The sequence below is a fragment of the Pristiophorus japonicus genome, chromosome 17 (genome assembly GCF_044704955.1).
Source record: "Pristiophorus japonicus isolate sPriJap1 chromosome 17, sPriJap1.hap1, whole genome shotgun sequence".
Lineage (NCBI taxonomy): Eukaryota > Metazoa > Chordata > Chondrichthyes > Pristiophoridae > Pristiophorus > Pristiophorus japonicus.
The window spans coordinates 2,106,290-2,128,589 of NC_091993.1; the positions used below are offsets into that span (position 1 = coordinate 2,106,290).

At 46.3% G+C, this 22,300-nt stretch overlaps 1 protein-coding gene across 4 annotated transcripts in view; it reads left to right on the forward strand.

Moving 5' to 3' along the window:
- LOC139227514 (multiple C2 and transmembrane domain-containing protein 2-like) overlaps window positions 1–22,300 on the forward strand; it is a 496,997-nt gene that overhangs the window by 210,855 nt on the left and 263,842 nt on the right. For all 4 annotated transcript variants that reach the window (XM_070858296.1, XM_070858298.1, XM_070858299.1 and 1 more), the window contains exons 5-7: window positions 12,834–12,976; window positions 14,619–14,695; window positions 21,871–21,982. In XM_070858296.1, the coding sequence (XP_070714397.1) occupies window positions 12,834–12,976; window positions 14,619–14,695; window positions 21,871–21,982 (332 nt within the window). The remainder of the gene's footprint in view (window positions 1–12,833; window positions 12,977–14,618; window positions 14,696–21,870; window positions 21,983–22,300) is intronic.

Below are 22,300 nucleotides of genomic sequence, written 5' to 3' on the forward strand. Positions count from 1 at the left end.
TAATCCCATCGGAATATATTAATGATGCCACAGGAACGGCAGACACATGGCCCAAGCTTTTTTTGGGGGGCCTTAACTTTCCATCAAGTACTAATTGAGTGTTCCGGCCTCATTATTCGTTGTACAATTGAATAGCCGTAGCATCTCGGGCATCTGCCGTATCGAAGGAACTTTTTAATTACTATACCGACATGTTTAGAAAAGAAAAAGGTGATTGATTGAATCATTTTGTTTCAGTTCTCACTGCCGGATTGTGTAAAAGCACAACGGACTTTCCATTTTGATGTGCAGAGTCTCAAAGCCGTTCTCTTATTTGGGACCAACGCAGCCTTTTTATCCCCCTTTTTTTTGCTCGAAAGCTGCCTGGTTGAGACGTTACTTGTTTGACAGGAGACATATAGCTTCTGTATACAATTACCACACATTTCTCTCCCAATTATTTTACCAACAGTCAGGGTCTGCTAACTTGACACTTTCTTTGACCAGCTTTGTGAGGCGTAATCCTCCTCCATTAATGCTCAGTTTAATATCATCATTCATTCCGGCATTTTATTATTCAGCCGTGGAATAGTTGTAACATTATTAGCCTGTCAAATGTTGTGTTCCACCTGTCTGGGGGATTACCCATTATCCTTTGCATGCAGCAAAGTGACACTGCTGATTGAAGCTTTGAGCTGTTCATTTAGTGTTTAATCTGACAGGCTTGACAGCTGATGCCAGAGCTGCTCGCTGATTAAAGCCCGGGCTCTCTGCCTGAAATCCTTCGCCATCCCATTACGCCTCTGAATACAAAGTAAATGGCTAAAGCCGCGAGAGAAAGGTACTCCAGGTAGATTTGCATAAGAGCCACGTATAAAGAAACTAGCAGACCATAGTAATGATTAGATGGTCTGTGTTACCGAGGAGCTAACTTGTGCTGTAATTCATTAAGTCAGAGATAAATCCACATTTTATAAAATAAGCCAATGGAGGCCGAGGGGCCATATTAAGCCCTCCGGCCATTTTGACTAACTGTTCACCCACTTAATTAAACCTAGATCTGCCCTTCACAACCATTCAGATGTCAAAGTTGTGGGAAAAATTTTAGCTCTTAACAGAGCAGTTATGCTCCTTGTAGAAGAAATGGAACTGATGCTTTTTGGCGTTTTATATTGGGGAGAGGCAGGGAACACTACCCCCGATACTCACCATCGTTTATGTTTACCTAAATGAAGGGTGTGCAGTAGAAGCTGCCATATTGACGATTTCAGCTAATGCAGCTTCAGGAGAAGTCTGCTGCTCAAATTTACTTTTGAAAAAAAAATGTGCACTTCAGAACTTTAAGAAAAATTTGTTTTGAGACTGTATCGGAGGAGAGGAGAATACCACGGCTGTGGTTACTGATGCAAAACCTTTAGGTTTGCTTGAATGAGCAGCATTGTGCTTTTTGCTAAGCATTACACATAGAAAGAAAGACCTTGCATTTATATAGCGCCTCTCATGACCAAAGGACATCCCAAAGTGCTTTACAGCCAATGAAGTACTTTTTTATTCACTATAGGAAACGCGGCAGATAATTTGCACACAGCAAGGTCCCACAAACAAGAATGACCAGATAATCTGTTTTTGTTGCGTTGATTGAGGGATAAATATTGGCCAGGACACCGGGGATAACTTTCCTGCTCTTTGAAATAGTGCCATGGGATCTTTTACGTTCACCTGAGAGAGAAGACGGGGCCTGGGTTTAACCTTTCATCCGAAAGGCAGACAGACAAACACACACGCACTTGTTTTGCAGCATGTTTATAAACATTTTCGGCCCTTTCAAATGGTGTGTAAGTATCATTTCCTGAAGATCTCTGATGGCTCTGTTGTAATATACCTCAGCAAACAAGAAATCAAAGTTTGCGTTATTTACTGAGTTTGGTGCAGATGGTAGCACAAAGCAGATTTAGTAATATTGATCAGCTGTAGAACTTCAAAGAGTCCCAACAGAGTTTTAGCCTAGAAAAGCTACTTTTTGTTTTTGAGTCCAAAAATAACTTCTTTTGAGATGTCTATTTATAGAAATTCCTAGGCCTAGAAGTTCGTATCGGGTGATGGTGCGAAACGGATGGTTTCGGATTGGCTGCCCATTACACACAGCCCCTGATATTCAGTCACATTGCAGTCAGCGGAATTCAATCTTGGGCGCCGCGTATAATGGCCAGCTGATCCAATACCATCCCTTTTGCACCACCACTCGTGCCGAATTTCAAGGCTCTGATTTCTGATTGTGTGTCTGCTGAAGTTGCTTGCTGAGTATTACAGTCAGATCGAATACTCAATGTGAGCCTTACTGTCGATTGTAAATTCAGTCAGATTTGAATGTGCCAGTTTTGACTTTGCAAAATATAGTTATCCCATTTCACACATGAAAATGGGATTGAAATTACATGCAGTCAAGTTGAAACAATCTCTAATGTACCATCGTTGGTGCGAGATTGAGTGGGAAAGTTCACTTGCACTAAACGAAACATGAACTTTTTAAAAGATGGAAACTTGCATAAAATGCTTACTTCGGTAAATTGGTTTTCGAATGGGTTGAACTTCGATTTATTTTACAACGTTTTACGCTGGTGAGGAATTATCTGATTGAAAAATCAGAATTACATACATTTTTGCTGGAAATAGAGCAGGCTTCTAATTTTTAATTGGAGCTCAAAAATTCAAACTGCATTCTTTTGAGATCATTCACATGGACTCTTTGCTGTCGATGGAGGCTTACGGACAATGGTGGGGATGCGGTGGGGTGTGGGTCATGCAGGAAAGTGGCTGGATCTTGCTAACCCAAGCCTGTGAATAAAAACCAAATTGCTTCTTTGTTTTATTTGTACAAAAACTGTGTTCTGTTGAATGATTTCATGAGTTTAACACGCGTTGCTTCGAATTGGGACATTGCACAGTCATGAGTGGCAGGGCCATCTATTCGATATAAATTTGTAAGTGCATATTCTGATTATGCTTTCCTTTGAGAATTATATATTTTTTCTCCTTACCAAATTTCACCCTTTTAATAATTATCCATATCATTTCAATGTCAGACAATTAAAGCCTGCACCAATAATCTGGAGACGTGAGTTCAAATCTCACCACGGCGGCTGGGGGATTTAAATTCAGTTAATTAAATAAATCTGGAATTTAAAAACAAAAGCCCGTCTCAGTAACGGTGACCATAAACTACCGGATTGTCGTAAAAACCCATCTGGTTCACTAATGTCCTTCAGGGAAGGAAATCTGCCGCCCTTACCCGGTCTGGCCGATATGTGACTCCAGACCCACAGCACGTGGTTGACTCTTAACTGCCCTCTGAAATGGCCCAGCGAGACACTCAGTTATACCAAACCGATACAACAAAGTCAGCACTGTGGGAGTATCTTCACCACAAGGACTGCGGCAGTTCAAGAAGGCAGCTCACCACCACCTTCTCGAGGGCAACAAATGCCAGTCTTGCCAGCGACGCCCACATCCTGTGAACGAATAAATTAAAAATTTAAAAATTAAGGTTGGAAATTTACTTAAAGACTTGCATCACTTTTAAGACTTGGACTGTTAGCAGCTCCAGTAAATTACCAGCTTCCCTTTTTTTCAATCAGTTTTCTGCTCACGCACCATAACACGAGAGTGGTTATGATCTGGAATGCTCTGCCTGAAAGGGTGAAGGAAGCAGATTTAAAGATAACTTTCGAAAGGAAATTGGATATAAACTGGAAAAGGAGCAGTGGGTAAAGAACAGGGGAGTGGGACTAATTGGACAGCTCAGGTATGATGGGCTGAATGGTGCCTTTCTGCTAAAACAAAGGCCAGTATTAGGAGAGAAACCACAAATGTTCCCCTAACTGCAAGAACTCCAGTTCAATAAGCATTGATTCATTCTGCCTTTAAACCTCTTCACACAAAGGGCGGAGTTCCAGGGATGCGATATCCGCTGACGGGAGTGTGGGTGAAGTCTCTCTGTTGGCATTCCATGGAGAATTGTTGGATCACTGTCGGACATTGAGGTGCTGCTGCAGCAGATCTTTTGACCTTGAGTGAAACATGACTACTTGTGGTGATTCCTTGGTCATGAATTGGATTTTGGTTGCAATTCTGCAATGCTGTCGATTGTAGACACTGGCATTGAGTGGGTCATAGCCATCCATTCCACAGATCAGAATGAGTTTGATCTTTATAGAGAAATGGTTTACTCCACAACCTGCCAAAAAGGGCTAGAATACTATATCACTGGAAAAGCAGACTTTGTAGAGGTGACAAGTACAGGTGAGCTTTCTTGAGGATTCTCAGTTTGCCCAGGCTAGTTGCTATTAAAGAAGGAAAGAAAGAAAGACTTGGATTTATATAGCGTCTTTCACAACCACCTGCTGTCTCAAAGCGCTTTACAGCCAATGAAGTACTTTTGGAGTGCAGTCACTGTTGTAATGTAGGAAACGCAGCAGCCAACCTGCGCACAGCAAGCTCCCACAAACAGCAATGTGATACTGACCAGATAATCTGTTTTTTTGTTATGTTGATTGAGGGATAAGTATTGGCCAGGACACCGGTGATAACCAGGGTACCAGGGATATATTCCAGTGAGGGGGAAAGGGTGTAAGAGAAAAGATAGCCATCCATGGCAAACTAAAGAAATTAAGGACGGTATCCAAGTAAAAAACAAGGGCATACAAAGTGGCCAAAACTAGTGGGAGGACAGAAGACTGGGAAGCTTTTAAAAGCCAGCAAAGAATGACTTAAAAAAATGATTAAGAAAGGGAAGATAGACGATGAAAGTAAACTAGCACAAAATATAAAAACAGATAGCAAGAGTTTCTATAGGTATATAAAAAGAGTGGCTAAAGTAAATGTTGGTCCCTTAGAGGACGAGACCGGGGAATTAGTAATGGGGAACATGAAGATGGCAGCAACTCTGAACAAATATTTTGTATCAGTCTTTACAGTAGAGGACACTAACAATATTCCAACAATGCATTGTCAAGGGGCTATAGCAGGGGAGGAACTTAACACAATCACAATCACTAAGGAGGTGGTACTCAGTAAGATAATGGGACTAAAGGCAGATAAATCCCCTGGATCCGATGGCTTGCATCCTAGGGTCTTAAGAGAAGTAGCGGCAGGGATTGTGGATGCATTGGTTGTAATTTACCAAAGTTCCCTGGATTCTGGGGAGGTCCCAGCAGATTGAAAAACTGCAAATGTAATGCCCCTATTTAAAAAAGGAGGCAGACAAAAAGCAGGAAACTATAGACCAATTAGCCTAACATCTGTGGTTGGGAAAATGTTGGAGTCCATTATTAAAGAAGCAGTAGCAGGACATTTGGAAAAGCAAAATTCAGTCAGGCAGAGTCAGCATGGATTTATGAAGGGGAAGTCATGTTTGACAAATTTGCTGGAGTTCTTTGAAGATGTAACGAACAGGGTGGATAAAGGGGAACCAGTGAGTGTGGTGTATTTGGACTTCCAGAAGGCATTTGACAAGGTGCCACATAAAAGGTTACTGCACAAGATAAAAGTTCACTGGGTTGGGGTAATATATTAGTATGGATAGAGGATTTGCTAACTCACAGAGAACAGAGAGCCGGGATAAATGGTTCATTCTCTGGTTGGCAACCAGTAACGAGTGGGGAGCCGCAGGGATCAGTGCTGGGACCCCAACTATTTACAATCTATATTAACGACCTGGAAGAAGGGACTGAGTGTAACATAGCCAAGTTTGCTGACAATACAAAGATGGGAGGAAAAGCAATGAGTGAGGAAGTTACACAAAATCTGTAAAAGGACGTAGACAGACTAAGTGAGTGGGCAAAAATTTGGCAGATGGAGTATAATGTTGGAAAGTGTGAGGTCATGCACTTTGGCGGAAAAAGTCAAAGAGCAAGTTATTATTTAAATGGAGAAAGATTGCAAAGTGCTGCAGTACAGCGGGACCTGGGGGTACTTGAGCATGAAACACAAAAGTATGCACGTACAGCAAGTGATCAGGAAGGCCAATGATATCTTGGCCTTTATTGCAAAGGGGATGGAGTATATCGCAAATGGGGAAGTCCAGAACCAGGGGACATAGTCTAAGGATAAGGGGTAAACCATTTAGGACCGAGATGAGGAGAAACTTCTTCACTCAGCGAGTTGTTAACCTGTGGAATTCCCTACCGCAGAGAGTTGTTGATGCCATTGGATATATTCAAAAGGGAGTTAGATATGGCCCTTACGGCTAAAGGGATCAAGGGGTATGGAGAGAAAGCAGGAAAGAGGTACTGAGATGAATGATCAGCCATGATCTTATTGAATGGTGGTGCAGGCTCAAAGGGCCGAATGGCCTACTCGTGCACCTATTTTCTATGTTTCTATAAAAGCAGGGAAGTTTTACTACAGTTATACAAGGTATTGGTGAGGCCACACCTGGAATACTGTGTGCAGTTTTGGTTTCCAAATTTACGAAAGGATATACTTGCTTTGGAGACAGTTCAGAGAAGGTTCACTGGGTTGATCCCGGGGATGAGGGGGTTGACTTATGAGGAAAGGTTGAGTAGGTTGGCCTCTACTCATTGGAATTCAGAAGAATGAGAGGTGATCTTATCGAGATGTATAAGATTATGAGGGGGCTTGACAAGCTGGATGCAGAGAGGATGTTTCCACTGATGGGGGAGACTTGAACTAGAGGGCACGATCTTAGAATAAGGGGCCGCCCATTTAAAACAGAGATGAGAAATTTCTTCTCTGAGGGTTGTAAATCTGTGGAATTCACTGCCTCAGAGCTGTGGAAGCTGGGACAGTGAATACATTTAAGACAGAAATAGACGGTTTCTTAATCGATAAGGGGATAAGTGGTTACGGGGAGCGGGCGGGGAAGTGGAGCTGAGTCCATGATCAGGTCAGCCATGATCTTATTGAATGGCGGAGCAGGCTCGAGGGGCCGAATGGCCGACTCGTGCTCCTATTTCTTATGTTCTTATGTTAACTCCCCTGCTCTTCTTTGCAATAATGCCATGGGATCTTTTACATCCACTTGAGAGAGCAGACAGGGGCTTGGTTTAACAGCTCATCCGAAAGACGGCACCTCCGACAATGCAGTACTCTCTCAGTACTGCATTGGAGTGTTAGCTTAGATTTTTCATTGTGCTCAGGATCCTGGAGTGGGACTTGAACCCACAACCTTCTGATTCAAAGACGATAGTGCTACCAACTGAGACATAGATAACACTGTAATTTAATATCAAGGCAACCAGCTACATGTTCTAAACTGAACAGAGGTGAGAAGGTAAATATGATTAATATTAAATCAGTAGGGAAGATGGTATATAACACTCGTCCAATGCCACAACCTGCCTATGATGGGCAAGGAGAAATTGGTCATTGTTTCTTGGGTGGAGAGCTAACGGGTTTGTAGAGTATGGTGTCATTCGCAAACAACATCAGCTCTTTTTCAAGAAGGAGTTAGAGATGGCTCTTATGGCTAAGGGGACCAAGGGGTATGGAGAGAAAGCAGGAAAGGGGTACTGAGGGACTGATCAGCCATGATCTTATTGAATGGTGGTGCAGGCTTGAAGGGCCGAATGGCCTACTCCTGCACCTATTTTTCTATGTTTCTTATGTTTTTATGAGCATCACCAGGTCATTGATGATGAGAATCGAGTACGGCTTCTCTGAAGGACTCTTGAATAGGTGCCACCATTAAAAACGAAAGGATATCCATTTACTATGCGTTTCCTCTTAGGAAATGGTGCATCCCCTTCAACAACTAATCAAATCTGCCAATGAAGGAACAGCTTTTCAGTCAGTCAATACCCACCAAGAAATCTCGAGGGCTATGTTCTGAGTGCATGTTGGACACGGTGAGAATGGCTCCATCTCTGAACCGGGAGATTGAGGCTGTTCACAACTGCCCTGTTGGGAGCAGCCGGATCTCTTAATGTTACCCAGCACCAAACACAAGCATGTCGCCTGGCTCTAGAACTGAAATAAGGGGAAAAGAGAATCCTTGTGGATCCCGAATCTGAAGGGTGCACTGAACATCAAGGATATCATCACAAGAGAGCCAAATCAGAGGGGAGGCTGCAATTTGGTAGATTTTCTGTTTTAACCAGTATTGGCAGAAGTATATATACTGATAGGGTTTGATGAAGAGGGGTGGCAGGAATCTTGTCTGGGACATATTTGCCGGCATAGACCAGTTGGGCCGAATGGCCTGTTCCTGTGCTGAAGATTTTAAGTAACAACTTGGCAGATTAAGCCTGAAGTCGAGTTGCTGACCTGGATATTAGATGACTCTGAAATGAGGCTTTGCGTACATTTTGGTTTCAATTAACTTTGACATGATTGGGAGCAGGTTAGTGGTCTGTAGTTACCAGGGTCTGATTTTGACCCCTTTTTTTTTGAATAGGCATGATGATAGACAGATTACAAGTTGACGCAGATGAGGCAGCAGTATAGCTGGTTTCTCAGGTACCACCGTGGGAATCGGGGCTCACAGCAATTGCTTCTGTTGTGATTTTGTGCTTTTTATCGTGAAATTCCTGCCTTTGCTAATTTTAATGAAAAAAGTTCTATATAAAGTATAAAGGGATGCTGAGTATGGTCGACTTAGTTTCTTCTATTCTCCAAGACACACGTTCTCTTGTTCTTTAAGTTAAATTGCAGTTGGTGAGGGGAACAGCAAGTTTTAGAGCCGTTCTTGAAGCAGACAGCAAGGAGGAGGCAAATTCCTTCCTGTCATCTGCGATCAGGATTGCTCAGATCTGTGCAGGCGGGACTTGGTAACTGGTTTACTTTTCTCAGCCGCTGAATGAATAGCAGCTCAGTGAGGTCCTTGTGGCTGCTCACTGGCCTTCCTCAACACCGGACATGATTTGGCAGGGGGCTCTCTCCTTGCTCTGTAAAGCCGCTCTAATGGAAGACAGCAGCAGCAGCCGAAATCTTTCCTCCGGCCTCCTAATCCACAGCTTGTGAGCTGGTTCCACGCTCCTTTGCCTGAGCTCTCGAGGAGGTTTGGCAAGCTGACGCGGCGAAGGAGCGACGCAGTCCCGCAGAAAAGCACGAGAGATAATTAAATCATTTTTAGTCCTTTATTTGTTAACTCCAGAGTGAGGATCACACCTGGTGGCCTGCCTTTTATACTAGGCCAGGCACACCTGTACAGGTAACCTACAAGTCTCCCACTGCTGTGCCCTCTGGTGGCACACCTTGAGATAGTACCAACAGTAGCCATGTAGGATACATGACAATCATCATCATAGGCAGTCCCTCGGAATCGAGCAACTTGCTTCCACTCTTAAAATGAGTCCTTAGGTGGCTGAACAGTCCAATACGAGAACCACAGTCTCTGTCACAGGTGGGACAGATAGTCGTTGAGGGAAAGGGTGGGTGGGACAGATTTGCCGCACGCTCTTTCTGCTGTCTGCGCTTGATTTCTGCATACTCTCGGCGACGAGACTAGAGGTGCTCAGCGCCCTCCCGGATGCACTTCCTCCACTTAGGGCGGTCTTTGGCCAGGGACTCCCAGGTGTTGGTGGGGATGTTGCACTTTTTCAGAGAAGCTTTGAGGATATCCTTGTAACGTTTCCTCTGCCCACCTTTGGCTCGTTTCCCGTGAAGCAATTCCAAGTAGAGCATTTGCTTTGGGAGTCTCATGTCTTGCATGTGGACGATGTGGCCCGCCCAGTGGGCTGGATTAACACGAGTGATTAACGCGAAGTATCAGGATTGTGCAGTGTTCCATACGCAAATGTATGTCCGCAGTTCCGTTTGCTTAACCATTCTTGTGCCTCATGGACAGTATCATTTTCCCTCAGTAAGGCCTTTGTCCTATTTAGGACACTAGAAAACTCTGACCTACGGCACCCCGCACCGGAAAAAGAACAGCTGAAAAACGGCCTTCAATACGGTTCACGTAGGTCCCTTGCAGTCAGATTCAGATGAATTTATAATGGGGAACAAAGAAATGGCTGACCAGTTGAACAAATACTTTGGTTCTGTCTTCACGAAGAAAGACACAAATAACCTTCTGGAAATACTAGGGCTTCGAGGGTCTAGCGAGAAGGAGGAACTGAAGGAAATCCTTATTAGTCAGGAAATTGTGTTAGGGAAATTAATGGGATTGAAGGCCGATAAATCCCCAGGGCCTGATAGTCTGTATCCCAGAGTACTTAAGGAAGTGGCCCTAAAAATAATGGATGCATTGGTGATCATTTTCCAACAGTCTATCGACTCTGGATCAGTTCCTATGGACTGGAGTGTAGCAAATGTAACACCACTTTTTAAAGAAGGAGGGAGAGAGACAACATGGAATTATAGACTGGTTAGCCTGACATCAGTAGTGGGGAAAATGTTGGAATCAATTATTAAAGATGTAATAGCAGCGCATTTGGAAAGCAGTGACAGGATCGGTCCAAGTCTGCAAGGATTTATGAAAGGGAAATCATGCTTCACAAAAATTCTGGAATTTTTTGAGGATGTAACTAGTAGAGTGGACAAGGGAGAACCAGTGAATGTGGCGTATTTGGACGTTCAAAAGGCTTTTGACAAGGTCCCACACAAGAGATTGGTATGCAAAATTAAAGCACATGGTACTGGGGGTAATGTATTGACGTGGATAGAGAACTGGTTGGCAGACAGGAAGCAGAGAGTCGGGATAAACGGGTCCTTTCCAGAATGGCAGGCAGTGACTAGTGGGGTGCCGCAGGGCTCAGTGCTGGGACCCCAACTATTTACCATATACAACAATGATTTAGATGAAGGAATTGAGTGTAATATCTCCAAGTTTGCAGATGACAATAAACTGGGTGGTGGTGTGAGCTGTGAGGAGGATGCTAAGAGGCTGCAGGGTGACTTGGACAGGTTAGATGAGTGGGCAAATGCATGGCAGATGCAGTATAATATGGATAAATGTGAGGTTATCCACTTTGGTGGCAAAAACATGAAGGCAGAATATTATCTGAATGGTGGTAAACTAGGAAAAGGGGAGGTGCAACGAGACCTGGGTGTCATGGTACATCAGTCATTGAAGGTTGGCATGCAGGTACAGCAGGCGGTGAAGAAGGCAAATGGCATGTTGGCCTTCATAGCGAGGGGATTTGAGTATAGGAGCAGGGAGGTCTTACTGCAGTTGTACAGGGCCTTGGTGAGGCCACACCTGGAATATTGTGTTCAGTTTTGGTCTCCTAATCTGAGGAAGGACGTTCTTGCTATTGAGGGAGTGCAGCGAAGGTTCACCAGACTGATTCCCGGGATGGCAGCACTGACATATGGATTGACTGGGCCTGTATTCACTGGAGTTTAGAAGAATGAGAGGGGATCTCATAGAAACATATAAAATTCTGACGGGACTGGACAGGTTAGATGCTGGAAGAATGTTCCCGATGTTCGGGAAGTCCAGAACCATGGGTCACAGTCCAGGATAAGGGGTAAGCCATTTCGGACCGAGATGAGGAGAAACTTCTTCACTCAGAGTTGTGAACCTGTGGAATTCTCTACCGCAGAGAGCTGTTGATGCCAGTTCGTTAGATATATTCAAGAGGGAATTAGATATGGCCCTTACAGCGAAAGGGATCAAGGGGTATGGAGAGAAAGCAGGAAAAGGGTACTAAGTGAATGATCAGCCATAATCTTATTGAATGATGGTGCAGGCTCGAAGGGCCAAATGGCCTACTCCTGCACCTATTTTCTATGTTTCTATGTTTCTGTGAAAACATGGGGGGAGAAATTGCCCCTATTTTAGAGGCCCTCCAGGGGGCGCTAATGGAGCAGAAGAGAATGTTCGCCCGTGGGGGTGGGGGAGGAGCTACCACTCCTGGGAAATTGCCGACCCTTTACCGCCCTGCCCCCTGGCCCTCGAGGCTGGTGCGAGCGGATTTCAACGGCAGCTTCGCGGGTCACGAAGCTGGCCGACATCCAGTCTCGGGGAGCTACTTAAAGGGGAGGCCGCCGGCACCCCACGCCGGCATCTTTTCTGGATTGCCGACTCTCTGGTCGGCTCCAGGATGGCGGTCCTAGCTTGGTCTGGGCCTTCATTGTGCAGCCAGGCACTCTGTTTTGGGTGCTGGGCTGCAGGCCCGATCCCACGTTGCCCTGGTGGTTTAGTAGAGGCCATCCAAGGCCTTACAGAGTGTGCAGCGGCCCTCTCCTTTAAGTAAAGGGGAGGGGTGTTGAAGCACGTCATCGCTACTCAGAGCATCCGCGTAGCTCTTCAATCACCGCCCTAGTAGTGCCCCGGGACCCGCCCCTAAAGGAAGTGGAGCCAGCAAGATTGCGTTCCAGTTCCTTTGAGGGGCGGTAAACCCAATTCAACGGTGGAGATGGGACATCTGTGCCGGCCCCAGCTGGTTACCGCCCCCAATCGGGGCACAGGGCAATTTTGCCCCCATGGAGTGCGGGGAAAGTGTTGCAGGCATGTCATAGCTTCAGCTACAGGCATACCCAGAGTGAAGCACGCATAATTTGCAGTTTGCAGTCGTGGAGATTGCGGAAATGATTGAAGGGGATGTGAGTGCTGATTGCTTGAGGTTTATTTTCCAGCGGGATTGTCCCTCGCCCCAGAAACTCCTGACCTTTGACACGTCATTTGTTGCTTTTCCAGCATTTTGGAGTCTGTTGTAGTTCTGCCTTTGAAGCCCAAAAATGAAAAATGTTAATAAAAGTAGCGTAGGGATTTCAACATAACGTTCGTGGATCTAATTCTTCCCGGTGACTGTATGGTAACAAAAGGGCCTTCAATGTGAAATGCTATCAGTATAAAATGGAGATGGTTTCATAGCCCAAGAAACTTTCACAGGAATCAGTTCTACTTTCCATTTATATTTTTATTTTATTTTTATATATATCTTTAGGTACAAGCGATCCTTATGTCAAGTTCAAACTGGCTGGGAAAACTCTGTACAAGAGCAAGATAATGTACAAAAACTTAAACCCACGATGGGACGAGACCTTTGTCGTTCCGGTCAAGAATTTAAATCAAAAGCTCTACATCAAGGTAAAAAGAAAATGATTGTACCAAACTGTTTTGTTGTGGCTCAACAGAAGCCCTATCATAATAAATATTATTATTATACTTCGAGTTAAATGTTAGGTTCAGTGAATATCATTTGGTTGGATTCAGTGGCTGGGTTCAATGGTTGGGGCCGATGGTTGTAGTTTGGTTAGGGTCAGTGGTAGGGTTGATGGTTACACTTTCCTTGGGTTCAGTGGTTAGCATAAATGGTTATATTTTGGTTGGATTCAGTGGTTAAGGTCAGTGGTAATATTTTATTGAGGTTGAGTGGTTCGGAGCTGAGGTTATATTTTGGTTAAGTTGCGTTCAGTGGTTAAGGTTGTATTTTCAATTGGTTGCATTATCGGAGAATAATATCACCCTGCAATAGGCCTCTTTTACTTCTAGGCTTCAGCTTGAAATCAGTTGGGAAGCTCACTATACTTTGTTAGTGAACAACTGCAAGTTAAGTAAACTTGCGCGAGTTGAGACCAAGCCCTGGAGAAAGGCCGTGACATTTGATAGTCCTGATTCTGCCACTAATTAGCTCTGATTTATTACCATATTACAAAAAGGATATAGAGGCACTGGTGAAGATGCAAAAAAGATGTTCAAGGCTGTTACCAGAACTGAGAGGTTCTAACTTTCAGGAAAGACTGAATAGGCCGGGGTTCTTATCTCTAGAAAAGACAAGGCTGAGCGGTGACCTGATAGAAGTCTTCAAAATTATGAAGGGGTTTGAAAGGGTAGACGTAGAGAAGATGTTTCCTTTGTGGGAGACTCCAAAACTAGAGACAATGAATATAAAATAGCCTCTAAAAATATCCAGTGAAGAATTCAGGAGAAACTTCTTTAGTCTGCGTGGTTAGAATGTGGAACTCGCTGCCACAAGGCGTGGTTGAGGTGAATAGCATTGGTGTGTTTAAGGGGAAGCTGGATAAACATGAAGAAGAAAGATGTAGAAGGATATGTTGATGGGGTGGGACTGGTTTGCCACACGCTTCTTCCGCTGCCTGCGCTTGGTTTCTGCATGCTCTCGGCGATGAGACTCGAGGTGCTCAGCACCCTCCCCAATGCATTTCCTCCACTTAGGGCTGTCTATGGCCAGGGATTCCCAGGTGCCGGTGGGGATGTTGCACTTTATCAGGGAGGCTTTGAGGTTGTCCTTGAACCATTTCCTCTGCCCACCTTGGGCTCGCTTGCCATGTAGGAGTTCCGAGTAGAGCGCTTGCTTGTGTCGGGCATGCGAACAATGTGGTCTGCCCAGCCAGAATATGGTGTAAAAACCTCTTCTTTTGTCCTCTTGTTTGCTTCATCTCAGCACGACATAATTGTAATGCATGCACCTGTGAGGATGCTCACAGGTTGGTTGAGCTGTTGAGCTGGGAGTGGCTTAGCCAGTCACATGATGTTCACAAGACTCAATAAAACCCCAGCCAGTTGGGTTCGGGGGATCCACAATGAGGCAGGTGGTTGTGAGCCTGGTGGATGAACTGGTAATGTGTAGTGTGATTGTTAAGCCTTTTGCTAATAAACCAACTCATTCTTAATATAATAGCAATGTGTTGCTATGAATTCTTAAGCAAAGAACCCATGAAGCAAATACATTACAATAATAATGAAAGCAAAATCTCTCCGCCAATAGGTATATGACCGAGACTTGGCCACGGATGATTTCATGGGCTCTGCATATCTCAGTCTGAACGATCTTGAAGTAAACAGGTCTGTAATATTATTATTGTTTAACATATTTTACGGGTGCATCAGACAACAGGTCCCCGCTGTTTGGTTTTACACTGCAAGTGATTGACGAGCTTTATCTGATGGAACAATATCTGAGCTCTGCAAATCGAAAAGAGCTCTGTAGATTTAGGCAAAGCAAATAAAAGATATGAAGTATTCAGACGTTATTATCTGAAATTAATGGCTATTAAAAGCACAGCAATTGTTCACTACTCTTGAGGAATTAAGCATTATAAATTATAAACTACTGGAGTCTGGATTTATGACGGTGTTGGCATACATAACAGAACTTCAGTGAAGGCCTGAAATGACTGATGTTGTTCTGAAGCACCTGGGCTCATATATTGACAAAGCCTATGGTGATATAGTGAAAGCTTTGAGTGCTGATGTGACCCTCTGACTTTAGATTTAATTAAAGATTATGGGCTGGATTTTCGGCTGATTTGCGCCCCATTTAGCACCTCGGCGGGGCACAAAAATGATTTTTGGGCGTGAAACGAGGCACACAAAATTTTGTGCCCGGGCGGAACTTTCGCCACTGGTTTTGTGGTTGGCGCTAAAATTTACCGCCCCGCATCTGTTCTGACCATTTTGGATGACGTAAATTGTCGTGCATCGCTGCGCTAGCGCCCTGGGTGGAACTTTCGAGCATTTCGCCCGGTTTAGCATCCGCCTGAGAACCCGCCCAGAAAAACCAGACTGGCACCAGGATGCACCGGGCGTTAACGGCTGAAAGCGAAGGAGAACGTTGCAGTTGTGAGTGATTGAAAGGATTGGGAGAAGAAAACTGCGATACTGTATACTTTTGATTGAGAAGTTTGTGAGTTTCCAGTTTGTTTTATAAAGGACACTTAAGGACATTTTAAAAGATGGGGCCATGCTAGGTCTGGTGCCAGTAATCCTGGCTGCTATTGCCATATGGCTTCAAGCTGGAAGAAGGCTTATTGTTGATCATTTGCAACGTAATCGACGAGGTCGCAGATGTATGGGGAGGAGGCCTTACCCCCCCACGGGTTTACAGGGAACAGCGCTCATACCTCCAGCTCTCTGAGGCACAGTGCGTTAGAAGGCTGCACTTCCGAAAAGAGGTGCTGACAGAGATATGCCAGCTCCTACAGGCAGACCTACAGCCTACCAGTGACAACAGGACTGCACTGCCCGTCGAGGTGAAGATGACTGTGGCACTTTCCTTCTATGTCTCCAGCTCCTTTCAGGCATCAGCGGGGGACATATGCTCCATCTCGCAGCACGCTACACATTGCTGCATTCACCAGATGATCACTGCACTGTACGCACGCAGGATGGAGTTCATAAACTTCCCAATGACCAGGGAGAACCAAAATGAGAGGGCAGTAGGTTTTGGACAATTTGCTGGCTTCCCCAAGGTTCAGGGTGCCCTTGAATGTACGCACATCGCCCTACGAGCACCTTTACAGAATGCTGAGGTTTACCGAAACCGAAAGGGATTCCACTCCATGAACGTACAGATCGTCTGCGACCATACTCAGCGCATCATGGCAGTCAGTGCCCAATATCCAGGGAGCATCCATGATGCTTTCATCTTCTTGAAAGCAGTTTCTCACGCATGTTCCAGCGTCAACCACAAGGCCAGAGCTGGATGCTCGGGGGCAAAGGTTACGGCCTCGCCACCTGGCTCTTGAACCCCGCCCCCCTCCAAAACCTTCAGACAGAAGTCGAGCATCGCTATTACGAGAGCCATGCAGCTACACGCAAGATTATCGAACAGACAACTCGAGTACTGAAGCAGCGCTTCCGACGCCTGGACCACTCTGGAGGCTGCCTACAATACTCCCCCCAACAAGACCACCTCAGGAGAAAGGGGAGGAGGAGGAGGAGGAAGATGAGGAAGAGGAGCCTGGCGAGGAACCCATGCCACCACCACCACCACAGGGGAGGCATCGTGGAGATTTCGCCGCTGCAAAAGCCTGACGTCGGCAGCTCATAATTGAACGCTTAGCTTGAAGAGCGAACGGCAGGTTTGAACGTTACCTGCCCACTCTATCCCACCATGTTGACGATTCCCCCTCTCATTCTGCAAATGAGACACTACACAGGAATGATTCAGGTGAACAAAAAAATTTATTGAATATTGTAACATTGTAAATTTTGTAACCTTCATTGTGAGACTTAAATAAAATGAGTTGCATTCAGCAGTGTGATAATTCAACAACATTATCAGAACATAATCCAGAATCAAGCATCAACAACAAAATCCAGTGTGAAACAGTAACATAATGATACTATAACATAATATACGATGCAGCCAGCTCTTGCCCCAATATTTTCTCCTACCATCTTTTGCCCTCCTTCCCTTTGTCACCCTCCCTTTGCCTGCTGCTCTTACTCAAAGTGGCACCAAGATGGCATGCAGTAAGGCTGCTGTGTTGGGGGCAGGACATTGCTCAAACCTAGGCCAGGGAGTGTGCAGGACTTGCCCTCAGTATCCGAGTGGGGACAGCGCCCGACCAGTGACGCCGATGAGGCCTGCCACTCTGTCCTCGATGTCCGTGAGTGGCAGGGTCTGAGGCGGACTGTTGCCTGTCCGCACCTGCTCACGGCGATTATGAGACTTCTTTGCCTGCAAAGGTGAAAATGGGAATGGTTACAAGAGGGTCCATCTGCTCTTGTGGCACAGATAGCCACCAAAGCACCTACACCATACTGTCTTAATGTAATACAGTCCTCTGTTTAATGGCCTTGAAAGTTGCACGTGGTTCATCAGGAGGACATCTAAGTGCGGAGTCATCTTATGAGATCTCAGAAAGCAATCTTAATAATGTGTAAAGATCATTCATGACAAATAGGGTGCCAACCTAAGCCTACCTATGTGTCATGCATTTTAGGAGGCAACCCACAAAGTACTGAGCGGCACCAACAGCATGAGAACAAATAGTGTGTCAGATTTATCCTTGACGTAATGAAGGAGTGCATGAATGAAAATGGTACTCTTGACGATCCTGGTGAGATCGTTAAATTTCTTTCGGCCCTGTGTGCCAGTCCTCACTACAATGTCTGAGGCAGAGACCTCCTCTGCAATGTCTCTCCAAATCCTTTTAAATATGGATGGCAGTGGTCTCGAACCATCCCGAAGATACGACTCCTGCCATCTTCTTTCCACAGCCCCCGCCAGAGCTTCATTAGCCTCGTGGCTGAATCGCCCGGCACACTGTCTGGAATCGTCGTCCTCCATGATCAAAATACAAATGTGAAATGGCTGATGCAGCCCCGGTTGAACTGCGCATGCACGTGCAGGAAGTGGCCGCGCCCTGCATTAGCGTTTGCGACAGGACACAAGACCAGAAGAGCGGGGGAAAAAAAAAAATTGTGCATGCGCAGGATGGCAGATTACATCAGCACCGGAACATTCGGCTCCAGCGCACACAATCTGTGGAGCAACGCCGGAGTTAGCACTAACGCTCCTCGGCAACTTTCATTCGCCGAAAGTTCCTCGCACTGGCGCTAACCTGGCGCTAAATTTTTCGCTCCACCGCAAATTGCGCCGGAAAACGCAAAAAGCCGAAAATCCAGCCTATATATCCATCCCTGTAATGGTATTAATAGAACATAATAAATAGGAGCAGGAGTAGACCATATGGTCCCTCGAGCCTGCTCCGCCATTTAATACCATCATGGCTGATCCGATCATGGATTCATCTCCACTTCCCTGCCCGCTCCCCATAACCCCTTATTCCCTTCTCATTTAGGAAACTGTCTATTTCTGTCTTAAATGTATTCAATGTCCCAGCTTCCACAGCTCTCTGAGGCAGCAAATTCCACAGATCCACAACCCTCTGAGAGAAGAAATTTCTCCTCATCTCTGTTTTAAATGGGCGGCCCCTTATTCTAAGACCATGCCCTCTAGTTCTAGTCTCCGCCATCAGTGGGAACATCCTCTCTGCATCCACCTTGTCAAGCCCCCTCATAATCTGATACGTTTCGATAAGATCACCTCTCATTCTTCTGAATTCCATTGAGTAGAGGCCCAACCTACTCAACCTTTCCTCTAAATAAACATACTATGGGCCCAAGTTTCGAGCCGCGCCTAGAATGGCGCAGGCCCGACCTGGACGCCCGTTTTTCGCGCCAGAAAGTGCGCCTAAAAAAACCCTCCGTATTCTCCACCTCCCTGCAGGTCCTCTGGCCCTCGGCGCGGCGCAGCAGGAGCTGTAGGGGGTGGAGCCAGGTCCCTGCGCCGAAAACAGTGCCGGGACCTCTGCACATGCGCGCTACAGTGGGCACGCAAGTGCAGTAGCTCCAGGCGCCCAAAACTGTGGGAGGGGCCCGAAGCACGCAGCCCCTAGCCCTGGCCTAATGGCCTCACTGGGGCTGTGTGAATAAGGCTCCTCCCACGGCCAGCTCCTGCTTCCTCCCGACCCGACTCGACTCCCGCTTCCCGCCTCCGGACCGGACCCGACACCCGCTTCCCCACCCCCCGCCCATCCCCGGACCGGACCCGACACCCGCCCCCCTCCCCCCTCCCCCACCCCCGGACCGGACCCGACACCCCCCCTCCCCCACCCCCGGACCGGACCCGACACCCCCCCTCCCCCACCCCCGGACCGGACCCGACACCCGCTCCCCCCCCCACCCCCTTCCTCCCCCCGACCTGACCTCCCTCTCCCTCCCTCCCTCCCCCCGACACGACCCAACGCCACCTACCTGTGAATCTGGTGCTGGGGACGGGCCCTGCCCGGAGTCTCGGGCCCGGCCCGTTCAGCCTCCCTCCCCCTTCTCCATCCCCCCCCACCCCCCCCAATCTCCTTCCCCCCCCCCAATCTCCTTCCCCCCCACCCAATCTCCTTCCCCCCAATCTCCTTCCCCCCCCCAATCTCCTTCTCCCCCTCTCTCCCTCTACCCCCCTCCTCCCCCTCCCCTCGCTGTCAGAAACACAGACACTGACAGACAGAGAATGAGAGACACACAGACAGACAGAGAGATAGAGACACTGACAGAGACACACTGGGGGGGGATCCCAGCACGCTGTTGGAGGGCTCCCGGTGCTGCAGTCAGTAAGTAGAAAATGTTTTATTTATTGATTTAAAAAAAATAATTATTTCTTATTAATTTTTTTTGATTGATTTATTGGTTGATTTATTGATGTTTTTATCATTTATTATTGATGGCTCTTTATTTGTAAAACTGAAATGTTTAATGTTTGTAAACTTCCCTTTAAACCCCCTCCCCCCATTCCCTACGCCTGATTTGTAACCTACGCCTGATTTTCTAAAGTGTAGACAAGGTTTTTTCGAGCGTACAAAAATCTTCACTTACTCCATTCTAAGTTAGTTTGGAGTAAGTTTTCACTGACGAAACTTTGAAATCAGGCGTAAGTGGCCGGACACGCCCCCTTTTGAAAAAAAAATTCTGTTCCAAAGTGAAACTGTTCCAACTGACTAGAACTGGAGCAAACTAAATGGCGAGAATTCCGATTTCTAAGATACTCCGTTCTACACCAGTTGCTCCTAAAAATCAGGAGCAAATCATGTGGAAACTTGGGGCCAATAAATGGGTAATTAAAAACTTACGGGCTGAAAGTCGGCAGGCGGGAGTTCCTGCGCCAGGCGCGGGACGACTCACCCTGCGACCTATATTCAGGTAAACGCCCCCGACAGCAAGTGGAGCGCAAAATATCGCTCTCCGCTTGCCCTGTGGGGCGGGAACGGGGCGGAAGGACTCCACGAAAGGCACAGCGCTACGCGATGGGACGTGTAGTACTGCGCGTAGACAGGGCCCTCCCCTTCATTAAACGGGAGGGCCAAGCTCCCGACTCTGCGGCCGCGAAACGGGGTCGTCCCTGGAACACCACCATAGCAGCAGCCTGGCACACAACAGCACGGACCCCGCGATTGGGCAGCAATTCCCCACCTCCCCTTTAATATTCGCCCCGCGAGTGACCTACAGCCCGGTACACACGCACCGTGACGTTGCCGTGTACATCGCCTGTTGCAGCTTCAGGGGGCGCTACCGATTTTTAGCTCCAGGATCAACACGGGTCGCTGCATGCACGGTGATGACGCATGATCGTTGGTGCAGCGAGGCACTGCTGGTTGGAGCGGGCCGCTATCGGTTATCGCCGCCACTAAACCCCCATGGAATTTCGCGGGAGTCAGTAGCAGTGATGCGCCCGGGCGAAAAGTCATTTGCGCCCCGTTAGCACCAATGGGAGGTGCAGACATCGCGAATGTCTCCCCCGTCCCCTCCCCCCCCAAGAGTCATACAGCACAGAAGGAGGCCATTCGGCCCATCGTGCTTGTGCCAGGTCTATGAAAGCGCTAGCCACTTAGTCCTACACCCGCTGCTCTTTCCCCATATGAAGACTGAGATAAAAATCTATTCAACATCAGCTGATGAACCTCACAGCAGTTAGAACTAGATGGGAACCACATCTGATTTTGGGACCCCCAATGTGTTAAATGGTGGATCCATGATTTACCCCCATATGCTCTTTGCGAGAGCAGTTTCATTTGGGGGCTACTGGATTGCAGAATTGGCCCTCGAGTGCCCGCAGAGCCTGATTCATGTCCAGCTTTTTTCCATTTGCTGCACATTTACCATGGTCCTATTTGGTGCTGATCAGATTGGGTATTTTCCCCAATGACTTCATTTAATAAATGATGAATATGTAAATGATATGTTAATAATCACTTGAGGGGGAGAGCAGCACTGGTCCCTTTGCATAGCGACAAAGTAAATGCGTTCAAAAGGATTGTGCTTATAATTTTGCCCGGCAAAATGACCAGAGCAATTCTTCCCCACCATGGCAGCCATTTTGCTTGTCTACATGGTGAACTTTAAAGTCTCTGAAGTGCCTAATACGTTAACTTATTTCTGTCTGATTGTTATCTAATGCTTGACCGTATAGAGGATATATTTCTTTTGATAAAATTGAGCTCCAGGCGCAGAGCTCCGTGCAACGGGAGCACACATGTCGGGAATTTAGAAGCCAGTATGCTCCCAACAAATGTTCATCTATTAAAATGGACGCTGATCTTCACACCCAAATTTTCAAATAATGTAATCCTGTCATTGTGAAGCTCTGTGACTGCTGGCTCGCGAAAATCTAGTCCCTATAATTCAAAGGGCATCCCTAAAAGGTTTGAAGATAATTGTGTCGGCCATTTTGCTTCTGTTAGTGCTGTCGAGAAGGAATTGCAGCTTGATGACCCAAACAGTCTGGAGGACTACATGGGGGAGATTATCTTGGAGATAAAACTTGCCAAAAAACCGAGCGAGAGCAGAAGAAATGTGAGTAAAGAGTTCATTCCTTGTGTTGTGTGATCTACTGCATGTTTTATATTTATTGATTGAGGTGCTATAAAATTTAACCATGGAAGTTATACATGATGAGAGTCCTTTTGAGTACGGATGTTCTAACCCAGGATTTATTGCATGTTTCTGGGTGCGTGTGTCAAGTAACAAAAAAACATTGCTTAATGTAAAGTACGTTGTTGAATAAATTGCAAGATCACAATCTTGTAGCTTTTTCTATGGTGATCAAAGACTATTGCAGTGCTGAAAGTAAACAGAACGGTCACACAAGGCAATGCATGGCAAATCAGGGCT